General features: G+C 34.9%; 1 protein-coding gene across 1 annotated transcript in view; it reads right to left on the minus strand.

The window, feature by feature from the left end:
* LOC110450905 (A disintegrin and metalloproteinase with thrombospondin motifs 18-like) overlaps window positions 1–17386 on the minus strand; it is a 135282-nt gene that overhangs the window by 74218 nt on the left and 43678 nt on the right. The window contains exons 8-13 of the mRNA XM_021498697.1: window positions 16708–16847; window positions 15922–15962; window positions 14803–14920; window positions 13831–13983; window positions 12689–12833; window positions 11621–11749 (exon numbers count right to left, since the gene is read on the minus strand). Coding sequence (XP_021354372.1) covers window positions 11621–11749; window positions 12689–12833; window positions 13831–13983; window positions 14803–14920; window positions 15922–15962; window positions 16708–16847 — 726 coding nt within the window. The remainder of the gene's footprint in view (window positions 1–11620; window positions 11750–12688; window positions 12834–13830; window positions 13984–14802; window positions 14921–15921; window positions 15963–16707; window positions 16848–17386) is intronic.

Genomic DNA, 17386 nt, shown 5'->3' on the forward strand with positions numbered 1-17386 from the left:
GGGCAGACTATCAACAGAACGATATTTACGTGGAGCCCACTAAAACAGTACAAGGAGAATAAGAGTGTATTCCTGAATGGTAATCGTGCTGTGCTTCATAATCACGAAAGTGTAAAAGACCGTCATGGGCATACTCAAGTATTCACGAACGCCGATATTCATGCAAATAATATTTCCCATGAGACTCTAAGTAAGCAAATAGTCCCTATCAACCTGCGTCTCTCGTAACCCTTAGATATAAAAATGTTCGACATTACTCAGCAAATACCGTGCTAAACATGATAGTGTGAGCAAGCCTATTAATATTAAAGCCTCTGCAACATGTAGTTTGTGGAAGCAGGGATGTTACTTTCAAGAAAGAGAAAGTTCAAGATTAGAAAATAGAAATCGTGCTGATCGAACGGCAAATAGTACTGTAAGCTTTCCCTGTAGATACTGTTATAAGTCCAGACCGAGGTAGGTGGCTTGTGAAGAACATTTCTTGATTTCAAGTTCAAGTTCAAGTTCAGGACGGTATATACTATCCACGCGGTTATTACATTTCTTGATTTTTTTTAAAGACCAAACATTGCAGTAATTGGTTAGAGTTGTATTACCTGTCCTGATACGCTTTTCGACATATCAAAATTTCACAGGAAGATTACATTTCATGCTGTTCCTTAGGATACAACCGATAAACTCCTCAGCGATAATTCTTGAAAATTGCGACAATGATTTTCATTATTTTCGATTTTCGACACGGTGAAAGGTCCTTCATCATGGTCGAAAACGAAGTGTCATAAATAGGAAGTTCGGACACTTCTAATATAGAGACATGCATGCCCTGCACACTTTCTGTGGACTAATTCTTACTTCTTACTGCTCTATCCTCGAAGTCGTCGCACGCATGGAATATCAGAGAAAGTGATTTTCTCCTGCCCACACAACTCCAACAACCCAGGTGGAATATAAAATGGTCTGGGATGGATGTTGCGGTATCTGTAATGTAGCATTCAAGTGAGGTGGCACTATAAAAGATTCCATTGTAAGCACGGCCCCACTACAAACAGAACACAAAACATCTCCAGCACACACTCAGGCATACACACATTGGGAGGTATTAGCCAGGTGGCATAGGACTAGTAGTTAGCGCATGATAAGGCATTCCTGTGCATTCCTCAAAAATTGTATTGATTTATGTATATGTTAATTGTATTGATTGTATATCTATGTACTGTAAAACGCTTTAGAGTGGCTTATGTTAGCTAGAGCGGGCGCTATATCAAATTTTGTATATTATTATTATTATCAGAACCAAATACAAAAACAGACATAAAAATAAACACTTTCTTATACAACTCTTAACACATCTGCAACAAAGTAGTAAAAATGAAACGTTTAAATTACTTAAGTGCCTACAGCTAGATGGTTATTTTACATTGCCATTAAAAGGAGAAACTCCGNTATAAGATATCTCATAAACTTTTCTTTATAAGATATCTTATATCTTTTATGAGATATCTTATATAATATATAAGATATCTTATAAAGAAAATTAATTGAGATATCTTATAAAAGATATAAGATATCTTATATATTATATAAGATGTCTTATAAAAGATATAAGATGTCTTATAAAAGATATAAGATATCTTATAAAGAAAAGTTTATGAGATTTCTTATATCTTTTATTAGATATCTTATATCTTTTACAAGATATCTTATAAAAGATANGGGGGGGGGGGGGGGGGGGTAACAATAGTAAACACATCCTAATTTCCCTTGTTTCCGTACTGTATTTGCAATCAAACGGGCCGCGGTGGCCAAGTGGTTAAGGCGTTTGACCATTTGTGATCACTAGCCCGCCACCATTGGGTCGTAGGATTGAGTCCTACGTTGGGCGTTTGCTAGGTACAGGCGGTGGTTTTGTTCCGGGTTCTCCAATTTACCTCCGCCATCGAAACCTGGCACGTCCTTAAATAACAATAGTTGTAGTTGTTGACAGGTCGTAAATCACAAACAAAACAAACATACAAATTATGTAGTGAATGTTTAGTTCGTATTGTAATATCAATTAAAATACATACAGAACAGATCACTGAGAGGGTTCCCTATTCTTTCTGTTTCCTTATTTATTTGCGCAGCTTGGCAACCTGGAAAAACCTGTCGCAACCTTTTTCACGTGTAACTGAAGATTGGATTGTACACCGCTCACCCCTTTACAATAACGATTCATGCAACAAATATTTTAGAGGATTACGTAAGTTTTACTCGGCAGTGACAACCGGATGGGGGTCTCTGGTTACGCCGTCGTCTTTTGACCTGTAAGACCTATATCATTCTCCTCTCCATGTCTAGACGTAGAAACGGTGTAAACATTCCCATAATAGAAAACAGTAAGTATTTATATCCTCCTCGTCATTAGCTTACTGTTGATATTAATTGTAATGCATATATTAATGTGCCTAAATTCCCATCTCATATGTCCGAACTTATGGATCCTTACCAAAACAAAAGCAACTACTGAAATATGTGACGTCATTTTCGGTTTATCTCAAAAAGTGTATACTGTAAAATATTTGGTTTTATCACGTGTCTTCATGGTTATAAAATCCGTATGCATTTTCTCTATATAAGTAATGTGTATTTGAATTTTTCCGTGTAAATTTTAAGAGTTTGCCTCCAACTTTATTTTTTTAACTTTCAAACTAAGTTATAAGGCTGTCATGATTAAGGAAGAACGGTCAGTCGTTTTGATATACTTGAAATACAGATAATAAGTTAATACGGTTAGGCAGAAAGCGAAACAGAGTAAAGATCTACTACGTCATATGGTAATTTAGCATATTTTTAAACCCTTTAGTGGTACTAAACTTAATAATAACGAAAATGTATTCCAGCATGATGAGAAGCGTACGTAGAAATACTGCAACAGGGGGCACGGTAGTCTAGTGATAGAACGCCGGGCTCGTGACCGAAGGGTTGCGGGTTCGAGTCACGTCACGGCAATATGTTGTATCTTTGAAAAAGATACTTTGCTTGTTCAAGTCTACTCAGCCGTAAATGAGTTCGTAGTTGGGTAGTGCTAGAATTGTTGAATGCTACATGTGAGCGTCAAAATGGCAGCACCGGCTGTATGCTCCCCATGGAGTTGTGAAAGATTTGAAGTAGAGTAACGTTGTCGGGGTTCACAAATGGCTTTTTTTACTATTTCATTGGATTTAAGTGATTTACATGAAAGTTGGTTTGAGCACGGTTTCATGAATACAGGCAATGGTCTATGTAAGCCTGTAATTCTTGCCCATGATAACATGATTATAAAAATAACCAAAATAGATTTTGTTTCATTTTACAAATCACCCTTACCGCGAATAGCTCACAGTCTCGTGAAGCAAGTGACAACCAACTTGATAGACTCAATATTAACTGGAAACGATGATAGTAAAATACGACGAGGCTTAAGATCATACAATGAAACTAAACAAGGAATATTGCTATGATATGACAATGCCAACTGGAAATTAGTCTTTAATTTTATTTTGATGTGTCATATTTAATATTTAAATTAATGCATAAAATATTAGAACGTATTACTTTTTTTAATTCTCATAACTCTCCACTCAGTTAGCTAATAAAATTACATTATATAAATTTCACGTATTTATTCTCACGTATGTTCTCTGCACCCCTGATATATGGCATGACAAAATCAAGGGATCTGTATATGCGATCTTGTGGAAGGTAAAAGTAGATTATTCGATCCTTTGATGCAAATCGAAATGTCCACTCCAAACAACTGGTAACAATGATAAAGATATCCTCCAATGACCACTCCACATAACCGGTTACAATCATATACATATCATCTTTAGACCACTCCAAATAAACCAGTGACAGTCACATAAATATCCTCTAATGACCACTCCAAAAAAACCGGTAACAATCATATACATATCATCTTTCGACCACTCCAAATAAACCGGTGACCGTCACATAAATATCCTCTCAAGACCACTCCAAATAAACCGGTAACAACCGGTGACAGTCACATAAATATCCTCTCAAGACCACTCCACATAACCGGTAACAATCATATACATATCATCTTTGGACCACTCCAAATAAACCGGTGACAGTCACATAAATATCCTCTCAAGACCACTCCACATAACCAGTAACAATCATATACATATCATCTTTAGACCACTCTAAATAAACCAGTGACAGTCACATAAATATCCTCTCAAGACCACTCCACATAACCGGTTACAATCATATACATATCATCTTTAGACCACTCCAAACAAACCGGCTACAATCATATACATATCATCTTTAGACCACTCCAAATAAACCGGTTACAATCATATACATATCATCTTTAGACCACTCCACATAAACCAGTGACAGTCACATAAATATCCTCCAATGACCACTTCACATAACCGGTTACAATCATATACATATCATCTTTAGACCACTCCACATAAACCAGTGACAGTCACATAAATATCCTCCAATGACCACTTCACATAACCGGTTACAATCATATACATATCATCTTCCGACCACTCCAAATAAACCGGTTACAATCATATACATATCATCTTTCGACCACTCCAAATAAACCGGTGACAGTCACATACATATCANTTACAATCATATACATGTCATCTTTCGACCACTCCAAATAAACCGGTTACAATCATATACATATCATCTTTCGACCACTCCAAATAAACCGGTGACAGTCACATAAATATCCTCCAATGACCACTCCACATAACCGGTTACAATCATATACATATCATCTTTAGACCACTCCAAATAAACCGGTTACACTCATATACATATCATCTTTCGACCACTCAAAATAAACCGGTTACAATCATATACATGTCATCTTTCGACCACTCCAAATAAACCGGTTACAATCATAAACATATCATCTTTCGACCACTCCAAATAAACCGGTAACAATCATATACATATCATCTTTAGACCACTCCACATAAACCAGTGACAGTCACATAAATATCCTCCAATGACCACTCCACATAACCGGTTACAATCATATACATATCATCTTTGGACCACTCCAAATAAACCAGTGACCGTCACATAAATATCCTCTCAAGACCACTCCAAATTACCGGTTACAATCATATACATATCATCTTTAGACCACTCCAAATAAACCGGTAACAGTCATATACATATCATCTTTTGACCACTCCAAATAAACCGGTTACAATCATATACATATCATCTTTAGACCACTCCACATAAACCAGTGACAGTCACATAAATATCCTCCAATGACCACTCCACATAACCGGTTACAATCATATACATATCACCTTTGAACCACTCCAAATAAACCAGTGACCGTCACATAAATATCCTCTCAAGACCACTCCAAATAACCGGTTACAATCATATACATATCATCTTTAGACCACTCCAAATAAACCGGTGACAGTTACATAAATATCATCTTTAGACCGCTCTAAATAAACCGGTTACAATCATATCAATATCCTCTTAAGACCAATCCAAATCAACCGGTTGTAATCATATAAATATCCTCTAAAGACCCGTGAATAAACCGATTACGATAATTTAAATATACTCTAAGACCCCTAAATAAATCGGTTACAATCATAAACCGGCTACAATCATATAAATATCCTCTTTCGACCACTTCAAATACACCGGTTGCAGTCACATAAATATCCTCTTTGGTAGAACGCCAGTAACATGAGTACATACAACCAGTCAACACCGCAAAACAATGAACTGCACCTGTGCATCATACTTAATTATGAGTAATTGCGTTCGCTTCAAAACATTTATTCTCTAAAAATAATGGGCTTTTCTGTTTTCGTTAGTGGGAGAAACAGCTTAACTGAGCCCGGATTTTCAGTGCGTTTCTAAATTTTTAAGGTTTTGTACAAGTAGCTAGAAAATTGGCTACTGCAGACAGGAGAAAGATTGTTTCTAAGCGGTGGTTTAACGGAACTCTGGAACTATCAGTTCAGGAAGGACAAACAATTAATGGTTGGTGATAGCATGTAATCAAATTGCACTACCAATGTTTTCCGGTATATCTTGTAAAAAACATAGGGAATGTAATGGAGATAGCAAGTAATTGGTATAAAATGTTAATATAAAGTTAATTGAACCAATGGATTTTTTCATCAAAAGGGCTGAAATAGGGCATATTAGTTGCCGAAGGGTGGACCTGTGAAAGTTTTTAAAAATAACGTCCTTGGTTATATCGAATTGGTAGAGACAACATCAGCAAAAGTATAGTGAATAATCCTGAGACTGAAATATAAGCCCGTAACATGTAAAAAAAAAAACATTGATGAAAAAAATACTGTAAAATTATAGATTTAAGCGCTTTTCGCGCTGTAATTATTGCGCTAAATTATGCAGGCTATATTTTTGGGGTGCGCTTGTTAATCAATGCGCTAATCTGTTAAAATTTGATAATGCACTATATACTATGAATGTGCTTAGATTAGTACGTTTTCGGTATAGTTTATTGCATTTTATTATATTGTGGTGATTTTTTTAATACTGTTCAATGAATTTGATACTGTAGTAAAAACCTTATTTGTTTGGAAAACGTTTTGTACTGTAAAAGTTCAATTTAGGTATTATTTGCTTGCCACTGACGTTTACAAATTTTCGGCCTCAAAAGCTAAGGTCTACCACAAAGATTGCATATTTTCGTCAAAATGTGTAGAGTATGATAAAATTCCGAGGCATTTGTTTTGAACGAAACGGAGCCTAGTAATAGAACAACAGTTAATGTACACTATTTAGTGTACCTCTGTGTGTTTCACTGAGGAATAAAATTTCTAAGAGTTACAGATTAAATATCAAACTGATTGTTAATGTGGAAAGAAAAAAGGAACTGACCAAATGGAAAAACTGCGTTTAACATAAATATATTTACATTTTGTGTTGTAGGTTACAGATGACCTCATACATGTACTTGTATATCTGACACTAAGGAAAATGCATTGGAAATAGAAAGCATAGATTGATTAGTTTGACTTCACTTTTTGATCATTGACCTATTTCATTTTAAATTAATTTTTGATTTTAATTGATTGGTAAATGTTTGATAATCTGTTATATTAAGTCAATAATGACAACGTTCGATACCAAATACAAACATTTTACAATTATACTGAGGCTACTGCATACACACTTCGGTAGATCATACACTGCTGTAGTATATAATAATGACTTAAATGTATCATTCGTCAATGCTAACAGCAAAACGCCACAAGACTATTTGATTTGTCTCCCTTTTTGCAGTGCTTTAAACATGTCCACAAAGTTTATGACATAGCCTTGCTAATAACCTAGCTGTTGAATTCGAAAATGTATTTAATCTTGGACGGACGGACGGACGGATGGATGGATGGATGGATGGATGGATGACACACCAATAATCTTCAATATAGCGTTAAATGAATTGAATGAATGAATGACACAGACACCAACTATCTTCAATGTAGCGCTGAATGCACGGATAATTTATTTTATTATTAATTGTATAATGACAAAGATACCAATAATCGTCCATGCAACATTGAATGATTGTATTGACAATTTTATAATAATACTAAACCTCGGGCTCCAACCTTGGTACTATTCAAAATACGATGTGGACAATAAATTTCCTATCCATACAAGGGTAGATGTAAAATTTCCTATCCATACAAGGGTAGATGTAAAGTTTCCTATCCATACAAGCACAGATGTTAAATGTCCTATCCATTCAAGGGTAGATGTAAAGTTTCCTATCCATACAAGCACAGATGTTAAATGTCCTATCCATTCAAGGGTAGATGTAAAGTTTCCTATCTATACAAGGATAGATGTAAAATTTCATATCCATACAAGGGAAGATGTAAAATTTCCTATCCATACAAGGGTAGATGTAAAGTTTCCTATCCATACAAGGATAGATGTACTATTTCCTATTCGTACAAGAACAGATGTAAAATGTCCTATCGATACAAGAACAGATGTTAAATGTCCTATCCATACAAGGGTAGATGTAAAATTTCCTATCCATACAAGGATAGATGTAAAATGTCCTATCGATACAAGAACAGATGTTAAAATGTCCTATCGATACAAGAGCATATGTAAAATTTCCTATCCATACAAGGGTAGATGTAAAATTTCCTATCCATACAAGGATAGATGTAAAATGTCCTATCGATACAAGAACAGATGTAAAATGTCCTATCGATACAAGAACAGATGTTAAATGTCCTATCCATACAAGGGTAGATGTAAAATTTCCTATCCCAACAAGGGTAGAAGTAAAATTTCCTATCCATACAAGGGTAGATGTTAAATTTCCTATCCATACAAGAACACATGTTAAATGTCCTATCCATACAAGGGTAGATGTAAAATTTCCTATCCATGCAAGGGTAGATGTAAAATTTCCTATCCCAACAAGGGTAGAAGTAAAATTTCCTATCCATACAAGGGTAGATGTTAAATTTCCTATCCATACAAGAACAGATGTTAAAATGTCCTGTCGATACAAGAGCATATGTAAAATTTCCTATCCATACAAGGGCAGATGTAAAATTTCCTATCCATACAAGGGCAGATGTAAAATTTCCTATCCATACAAGGATAGATGTAAAATTTCCTATCCATACAAGGATAGATGTAAAATTTCCTATCCATACAAGGATAGATGTAATATTTCCTATCGATACAAGAACAGATGTTAAAATGTCCTATCGATACAAGAGAAGATGAAACAAATGTCCTCTTTACACATGTATATGTACAAATCCTTTATTACAAATACAGGAGCAGACTTACGACTTCATCAGCATACAATAGTGGATGTACATTTTCCTTGATATACACTTGCAGCTGAACTTACTCATGATAATCAGTTGCAGAAACGCGTTAATCGACATACTGCATTATATGCGCATTTTCTTTTTTAATAGATTAGCAAATTTATGATTTCACTGATTTTGGTTACAAGACATTCTTTCTCATTTAATATCTTATTTCTGTTGTGGTATAACTGCCGGCTTCGGTGGACGATAAGGTAGAAGAAATACGACTCATCAGAAACGGCATGTTTGGCGGTATCACTGTGATGGGGCTATAAGGTATAGTCATTAGTGTAGTTGGATAAGGTATCGTGTAAGCAGTTGTTGAAGATGGTTTTATAGTTGTTGTTCGTGTTTTTGGATTGTTTAATATCGTGGTTGACGATGTTGGTTGTGTGGTTGTAGATGAAGGTATGGTGGTGGTTCTGGTTGTCGGAGTTGTAGTGGTAGATGTAGGCGTTGTGGTTGTAGTAGTTGTAGTCGTTGGTGTTGTAGTGGTTGTTTTCGGTGTTGTGGTTGTAGTTGTAGGCGTTATAGTTGTTGTCGTAGGTGTTGTGGTTGTAGTCGTCGGTGTAGTAGTTGTAGTTGTCGGTGTTGCAGTAGAAGTTGTCGGTGTTGTGGTTGTAGTCGTCGGTGTAGTAGTTGTAGTTGTAGGTGTTGCAGTAGAAGTTGTCGGTGTTGTGGTTGTAGTGGAACGTGTTGTAGTTGTAGTTGTCGGTGTTGTGGTTGTAGTCGTAGGTGTAGTGGTTGTAGTTGTCGGTGTTGTGGTTGTAGTCGTCGGTGTTGTAGTTGTAGTTGTAGGTGTTGCGGTAGAAGTAGTCGGTGTTGTGGTTGTAGTTGTAGGCGTTATAGTTGTTGTCGTAGGTGTTGTGGTTGTAGTTGTAGGTGTTGCAGTAGAAGTTGTCGGTGTTGTGGTTGTAGTTGTAGGTGTTGTAGTTGTAGTCGTAGGTGTAGTGGTAGTTGTAGTTGTAGTAGGTGTAGGCGTTGTAGTTTGGGTTGTGATAATCTCTACACATGCCCCTTGTTCGCACATCTTAAAAAGTATATCATACATAAGTGTGTAACTTCTCTTTATAATACAACTCTTATTAATTTCAAGCAAAGTAAATACTCTTGCAGGAACAATACGATGGCTGTCACTTGTATAACTGCCCGATTTCATAAGCAAGTGACATTTGGAATACGTCCCTCCTGTCATTTCCAATGCCGCTTACCACCAGCATATTTTAATGTCCTTTTTTCTTTTTTCTTTCTTAAGATTTTGTATATATTTCCCTTACTTTATCGCTAGACCTCTTAATAACGCAACAATCTATCTGGACAAATGGAGGCGGCATAACGAGGTTTTGTTGTACATTGGACAGGAAATCAAGCTTCATATATGACTTTTTTTTTTAAATATACAAATCTATGTTATCCAACCCGACATTTTTATACAACTGGGTCCTGCATGATTAGGAACAGTCTGATCTATACGCTGGATATATAATAACGAACTATTTGTACATTTTATGTACATGCATAAGTAACAGCAATATTTGAACGTATTTTTTGTTAGAGTAAAAGTTTGAATCTACATTAGATTGTCTGTCTGTTATTTTCCCTCCTTTTTGGTTTTTGTATCAAATGTATTTGGATATGATGTCGTTTTAGTAACTATTTCATTTGTCTATTTCATTGTATTAACAATTGTCTGATTTGTCAACAATAATATTGGTTTGTTGTTCAGCATAAATATCTACCTGATTTGGATTATAGTCATTATTGAAGTTACAGGAATAAATTATTAATTATTAATAAATTGGTATGGTATTTGTTGATCTTTTATTCCGTCTTTGCGTATTGCAGAGTTATCTTCTCTTGAGAGCAGGTATTGATTGTTACGTCATTGGTTTGTGTGAGAAAATTACGTCGTTTTCTCAAAAATGGATGACATTACTCTCACAAACAAATGACGTAACAATCAGTACCTGCTCTCAAAAGAAGATAACTCTGCAATACGCAAAGACGGAATATTATGTAAGTACTTTGCTTAGAAACTGATTACTATGTTTTGTAATGGATAAGTTCACCAGGAATGAACAAGACCTTTTCAATGTTCATACTGGTATGAACGCAACTGGTAACATACATATTCCATGGAGCCCGTTAGGTATGATTTTTTTTTTTTTAAATCTTTTCAATTACGTTATTGTGTTAATAACTTATGTTTGTACTGAGTACAAGCACAACTACTAATTTTACCGTCGCTTCATTTACAGATGAACCGCTAATCTGCAGCGTACAATTCAGGGAATATGAAATACTGTTTTTATCAGTTAATATAAAATCGACACAGCACATCATACCATCACATGTGAAGATATAACATTGCCTATATTTTTTTTACTAAATTGATAATTTCTTATATTTAACTGTAGGAAATGTAATAAAGTCATAAGTGTGGTAATGCAGATGTATCAGTATCATATGGTACATACCAAACAAAGAAATGTACTCGTACAATTACCGGTAGTATTTGTTTTCAATATCCTTTCATACCAGGCACATATTCAACAATGAGGATTTCTTTTACTCAAGTTTCAGCTGACACTTGTACTCAAGTAATAGAGTTTGAGCATTTAGATGTGTATAAAAGTATATAAATATATTGTTAATATTAAATTTGATCTTTCTGGAATCCAATAGAAGACGACAATAATATATCTAATAATTATGTGATAAAATAAAGTATATGAACTCACCTTTTTAGGCAAGGGTTGTGCCAGTTCGTGACAGGCTGTTCCGTCTAGAGGTAGTGCTACGTTTTCACAAATATTGGTGTCTGGGTTGGTGCAGCTGATACCAGTGTAACATATACTGGCATCTTGTGTCTGAATATCAAGAAAATACAAATATCTTAATAGCAATAGCATAACATATTCTGGCATCTTGTGTCTGAATATCAAGAACATAAAAGCTATTTTACTATCAAGAACATAACATAATCTTGATATAAGGAGCATAACATATGTCTTAATATCAACATAGCATACGTCTTGATATCAATAACATAACATGAATAAGGATTTTATATGTGAATATCAATATCATAACATTCACTAGCATGTTTTATAAACTAGCATCTTGCATTTCAATATTAATGACATAACATAGCGACGTCCTGTATCTTAATACTGATAAGATATGATACCTTTTAAACTAGAATCTTACATCTTTAAACAACATGAATAACACAAACTGTCTTTTGTATAGATGCATCAATTACACATTACAAAAGGTGGTTTTATATCATAATATTAATATTTTTACTTTTTACTTGTGCGTTATTATAACTTTAATGCAAAAAAAAACAGTAATTTTCGCTTCTGTCAAATGTGATTACTTAGTCTCGACAAATTTCTTAAATGTTCTTAAACATATGTAGAAATAGTTAAAAAAAAAAAAGAAGGAAAAACAACTTGCACCGAAAAATGTCATTTTATTGCCAAATTACATTAAAAGCCTAAAAAACATCTTTAACCCATAATATTGACACAGTCCTTAATTACCGAACAGCAAATACTATAGCCATCTGTCACTTCAATATATGGAGGTACAGCGAAATGATATCCATACAAATACATAAAAATAAACCTACAACATAAAATGACAGGTTTTTGCCAAATCACAGAAAATCAAATATCTGAAAGTAACCTAAATCCTAGAAAGTTGACGCACTACCAAAAGAGCAAATATCAAAAACGAGTGGCAAAACAACATATTGAGGTACATTAAAGTTACATTAAAATAAACAAAGAAGCAAAACTTACCCCACAAAATGTCGATGTACTACCAAATTCGTATTTGCATTGTATATCTGCTTCCAATTCCCGTCCTGGCTCTAAGGCAGAGTGGTATGCGAGGTAGGTGTCGTTTACAAAACTATTGACTAATAAACAGTCGTTTTTACCCGATCTAAAAGAGAAAAGATACAAGTTTTTTACTATTACTGTGCATGTTTTCGAGTACTGCTAAATACAAAATAATAATACATGAGTGTATCGTTTACTTTGGAGGCATGATAGTCTAGTGGTAGGACACCGGGCTCGTGACCGAAGAGTTGTGGGTTCGAGATGAAAAAGATATTGGCTGTTGCAAAGGCCTTATAACAACGGATAATAATTTATGAACCGCCCACTCAGTCATAGCTTGACAAAGGGACCAGTCGGTCTTGAAACGTTGCAACACGTTTAATATACACATTGTTTTTGTTAAAAGTAAAACTTTGATATCATATATTTCCAAACTAATGAATCTTATCGAAGAAAAATAAAAAATCGAATTATTATTATTATTGATTTTATTAACTTCTATTGAAGGTTGGTTACGTAATATAATCTTGACATAAATCACATAATCAAAACCTTTTTGAAAGTACAGGATTANCTAGTGGTAGGACACCGGGCTCGTGACCGAAGAGTTGTGGGTTCGAGTTGAAAAAGATATTGGCTGTTGCAAAGGCCTTATAACAACAGTAAGATTTTTAAGGATCCCTGTGCCACACAAAAACTAGAAAGTAAAATGTAATTTTACCAGCTTCACAATAACTTGAACAAATCATTTCTGAAAAGAAACCCACACCCCGCAGGACATCCATGGAGGACTAAAAAAGATGTAATAAACAAAGCAAAAATAAAATCAACAATATTGTTTATGAGAGTGGAAACGCAAAGTGACAAGACAGGATTCCAGATCAGAATACAATCATTCTAACCAGCTGAGCTTCCTGATCAACCATCGTTCCCTGACCTAGTTTAACTTCGGTTATTCTCAAAACGACACTAAAGGGGAGTAGCTGCATCAATGAAAATTACGGTTGAAAGATTTAGTGTTTTACCTGCAGTGGGACAGGGATCTTTAATAATATAACTGCGCCCGAAGACAACTCATGAATCGCCATACATATGCTTACGTTTGTGAGCTCGTGTATATGCGTTCAATGGTACAGTTTGACCAATGAAAAGGGTGAGAAGCCTTGTCGGATGTGCCAGGCGACCAATCAGAAGAACTCAGGTAATTATCTTCAGCACAGCTAGTTTCTGTGACGTCACCAATCATTCCCATACTACAAATTTCAAAAATCATTTACATGAAAAAGTGAAATTATTGTTCACAAAATATTTTGTATAAAACATTCACACACGCACGCACCTTTTTTTATATATATATATATAAAGGATTACTGTTATGAGCAAAGAAGTAATACTGACAGTGCCAATAAAGGAATTTGTCAAATGATCGGGGCAATGCATGAAACTTAAATATCACAACATATAATAAAGAGATAAATAGTCATCGTGAAACATTACTACAATATAGAATACAAGCTATCTCTTGTACATACGGTATCTTCAATAAGATTCATAAGTTTTGAAATGTGTAGATCAAAGTTTTACTTTATATACAAACAATGTACGATGCGACATGTTCAATACGTACGTCGTTTGATTATCAAGTAAAACTTTGATAATGCATTCGGTAAGCTTGTAGCCGAAGACTAATGCTAGTATTAACATAGTATAGTAATGCTTATGTATAGTATATACTAAAGATGTTACGCGGTAGGGTACGCTTGCAAAAGTCATCTCCGAAACTCTCCAGACTTTCTAGATATAATTACATGTAGTTGAACCGCGACATAATGACCCTCGTACTATCTCCCACCTCTCTTACCGCCAACATATTTCAACGTCCCCGTTCTTCTTTTTCTGAAGTATTCCTCTATGACTGTCCCTTAAGTTATCGCCAAATCCCTTTATAATGCCAAAACGTCTCTAGATAAATGGTGGCAGTATAACAAGCTTGGCATAATAATAATAGCAATTAGCTGCAGAAAAGATAGAGCACTATGTACACAATTTTTAAAATTATAAATGATATTCACTGTCGTCCGAGAAAGTGCGCTACGTTGAAACCAACTCCCCCCTCGGTTGCCTTGGCAATACTGGATACATATGTCAGGTTTTCAGCGACACACATCTGGTTATCCAAGAAGTATACACCTAAAACGATAATTAATATTTGGATATAGAATATTTGCCGTTTATTTTGCCTTAGAACACATCAATAGACATCCCCCATATCCAGGGGTTACGCTCACTTTCCCTCGAATCGAAGGCTCAGTGTGCAGCACCTTGTGGATGGAACGAGAAAACTAGTTTGGTCTTTTTATGTACATCAAAAGAATCTCGCTGTCGCGTAACGGTAAAAATTGACAGGCTTTGAAGTCGGGCGTCGCTCCTTTGTAATCTTCAAAGGACAAGTATCAGCCAAGTGATTGGTCAGATTTATTTACGTGGCACCAATCAAATAGCTAGCCGTGTGCCTTCAGTTTTGTTATGACATATTACAGGGGTGTAGAGAGCGAAAGTGAGCGTAACCCCTGGATATCGAGGATGACGTAACCCCTGGATATCGAGGATGACGTAACCCCTGGATATCGAGGATGTCGTAACCCCTGGATATCAAGGATGATCAATAGATAATTCATTGATAATCTTGCTAAATTCCACTTCATTGATTTTTTTGTTTTTTATTGTTCGAACGACAAAACACTGGGCGAAACTATAACTTGAGCTTTGTAAAAGAAAATCTGCTAAATCCAATCCTGATAAAGGCACATTAAGACTATGCGTTCGAAAAGGAATGTTAGTCCCAATAACAGTAAATGTCGCCTGGTATGAACAAAATTGTTTATTTTGACTTTTGTTTATATGGGTTTTTTTTATAAATAAATTCATTGCTTTATAACTAACATTAATATTTTTTGTGAGAAAAATTAAATAACATCTTACTTTGAAAAAGCTAACTAGCATCTTATTTTCGTTTGATTGATCATGAAAAGAGAATAGTATTAGAAATCATGTCTGAAGGATACTTACAATTAACATTTTCCGACGGGACAGTTTTTGTGCATTCGTGAATACATGAATATTTCAAAATGACTATTTCTACTTTGACTGACTCAATAGTAATTTAACTGAAGAAAATTATATCAACATACCGCAATTTGTATCGGAGTGTCTGTCGTCCAGAACTTCATATCTGTAATAAACTAAACATATATATTTCTAACATAGACTGATTTCATATTTAATAAATAGTTGCAGAAAATTACAATACTTAACTTAAAAATTGCAATCACTAAATCAATATTTGTTTTGCTGGAAATGGTGATGATTGGATATGTTTTTTAATATAAATTGAAACTAATGTTAATTGACATTTTTTTATGGTTACGAAAGTTTTGATTTTAAATTATTTTTTAATTATAAATTAAAAGTGTTACAAAGCCAGGTTTTAATTGGTTTTATTTAAATACTTCATGTAGCCAAATAATAATAATAATCGCACGAATAACAATTGAAAACAGCGTCATTTACGCTTAAGAGCGCTGTTGGTATGTTACACATTATTTTCAATTTCCGCTCTTGTAATTTTGGTCACATATTGTTTTCATAAATGCATTGAAAAGCAAAAATGCATTATGATATAAAGCAATTTTTTTAAATGGAAAGAAAGTTTAATACTATCAGTTATTTAAATCTGTATCCCAGTTCGAACATACAAGGGTGGAATCATTAAGGGATGAAACTCCACAATGCCCAAAACTTCCACTCCTTCATCCCTGAAATTTCATGATGAACTATTCCAACCTTTGAATTGGAAGAGTTCAAATGTGTCTTCAGGAGTGAATGTACATTTGCTGTACCACAGGGGGCACCTGTCATGATGGCAGAACATGCCAGTCTGTCACGAACAATCTGCGACACGACGAACAATATCATACCCCGTTAATCCTACAGCGAAGTCGTAGTTCGTCTTCTTGTACAGTATCAGTGTGGCTATGAAGGCAAGAAGGGCATTGGTCTGCAATACACCGTTAATGTTGTAAGAAGGGTCCTCAGACCACACACAGAAGCTATCGGTCTGAAAAACACATTATTAATTCAATAGAAAATGTGCATGATGTCGAGCTTTGATGAACTGTTTAAAGGCATAATGATATAAAAGATCATCCGTTCTGCATCTAGAATAGGGTAAGAACGCAAAGGCGACACGTCCCTTTTTTCTATTATTAAAAAAAAAACCAAAAAAAAACATGTAACCGAGGCTTCCCTGAACAGATTTATGCGTAGTCTGGCATTGAGAAGTAAATATTTACTTAATCTTATCTTGATATAGTGGACTATGAACAAAACGAAGTTCAATAGGTATACCAATTTACCTCTTTACATGTTTGTTTTTTTGTATTGGGATACCCATTATTAGCATCCAGGAAAAATATTTGGATTGGTTTGGTTTGGATGTGTTTTACATCCTAATAAAAGCTAAGGTCTTTTAAGGACGTGCCAGGTTTAGGTTTAGGAGGACAGCCGGAGTACGTGGAGAAAAACAACCGACCTGCGGACAGTATATGGCGACAGCCTCACATGGGCTATAGAATATATATGAAGGGGAAGAATTTC

Source organism: Mizuhopecten yessoensis, unplaced genomic scaffold, assembly GCF_002113885.1.
Source record: "Mizuhopecten yessoensis strain PY_sf001 unplaced genomic scaffold, ASM211388v2 scaffold5547, whole genome shotgun sequence".
NCBI classification, from domain to species: domain Eukaryota; kingdom Metazoa; phylum Mollusca; class Bivalvia; order Pectinida; family Pectinidae; genus Mizuhopecten; species Mizuhopecten yessoensis.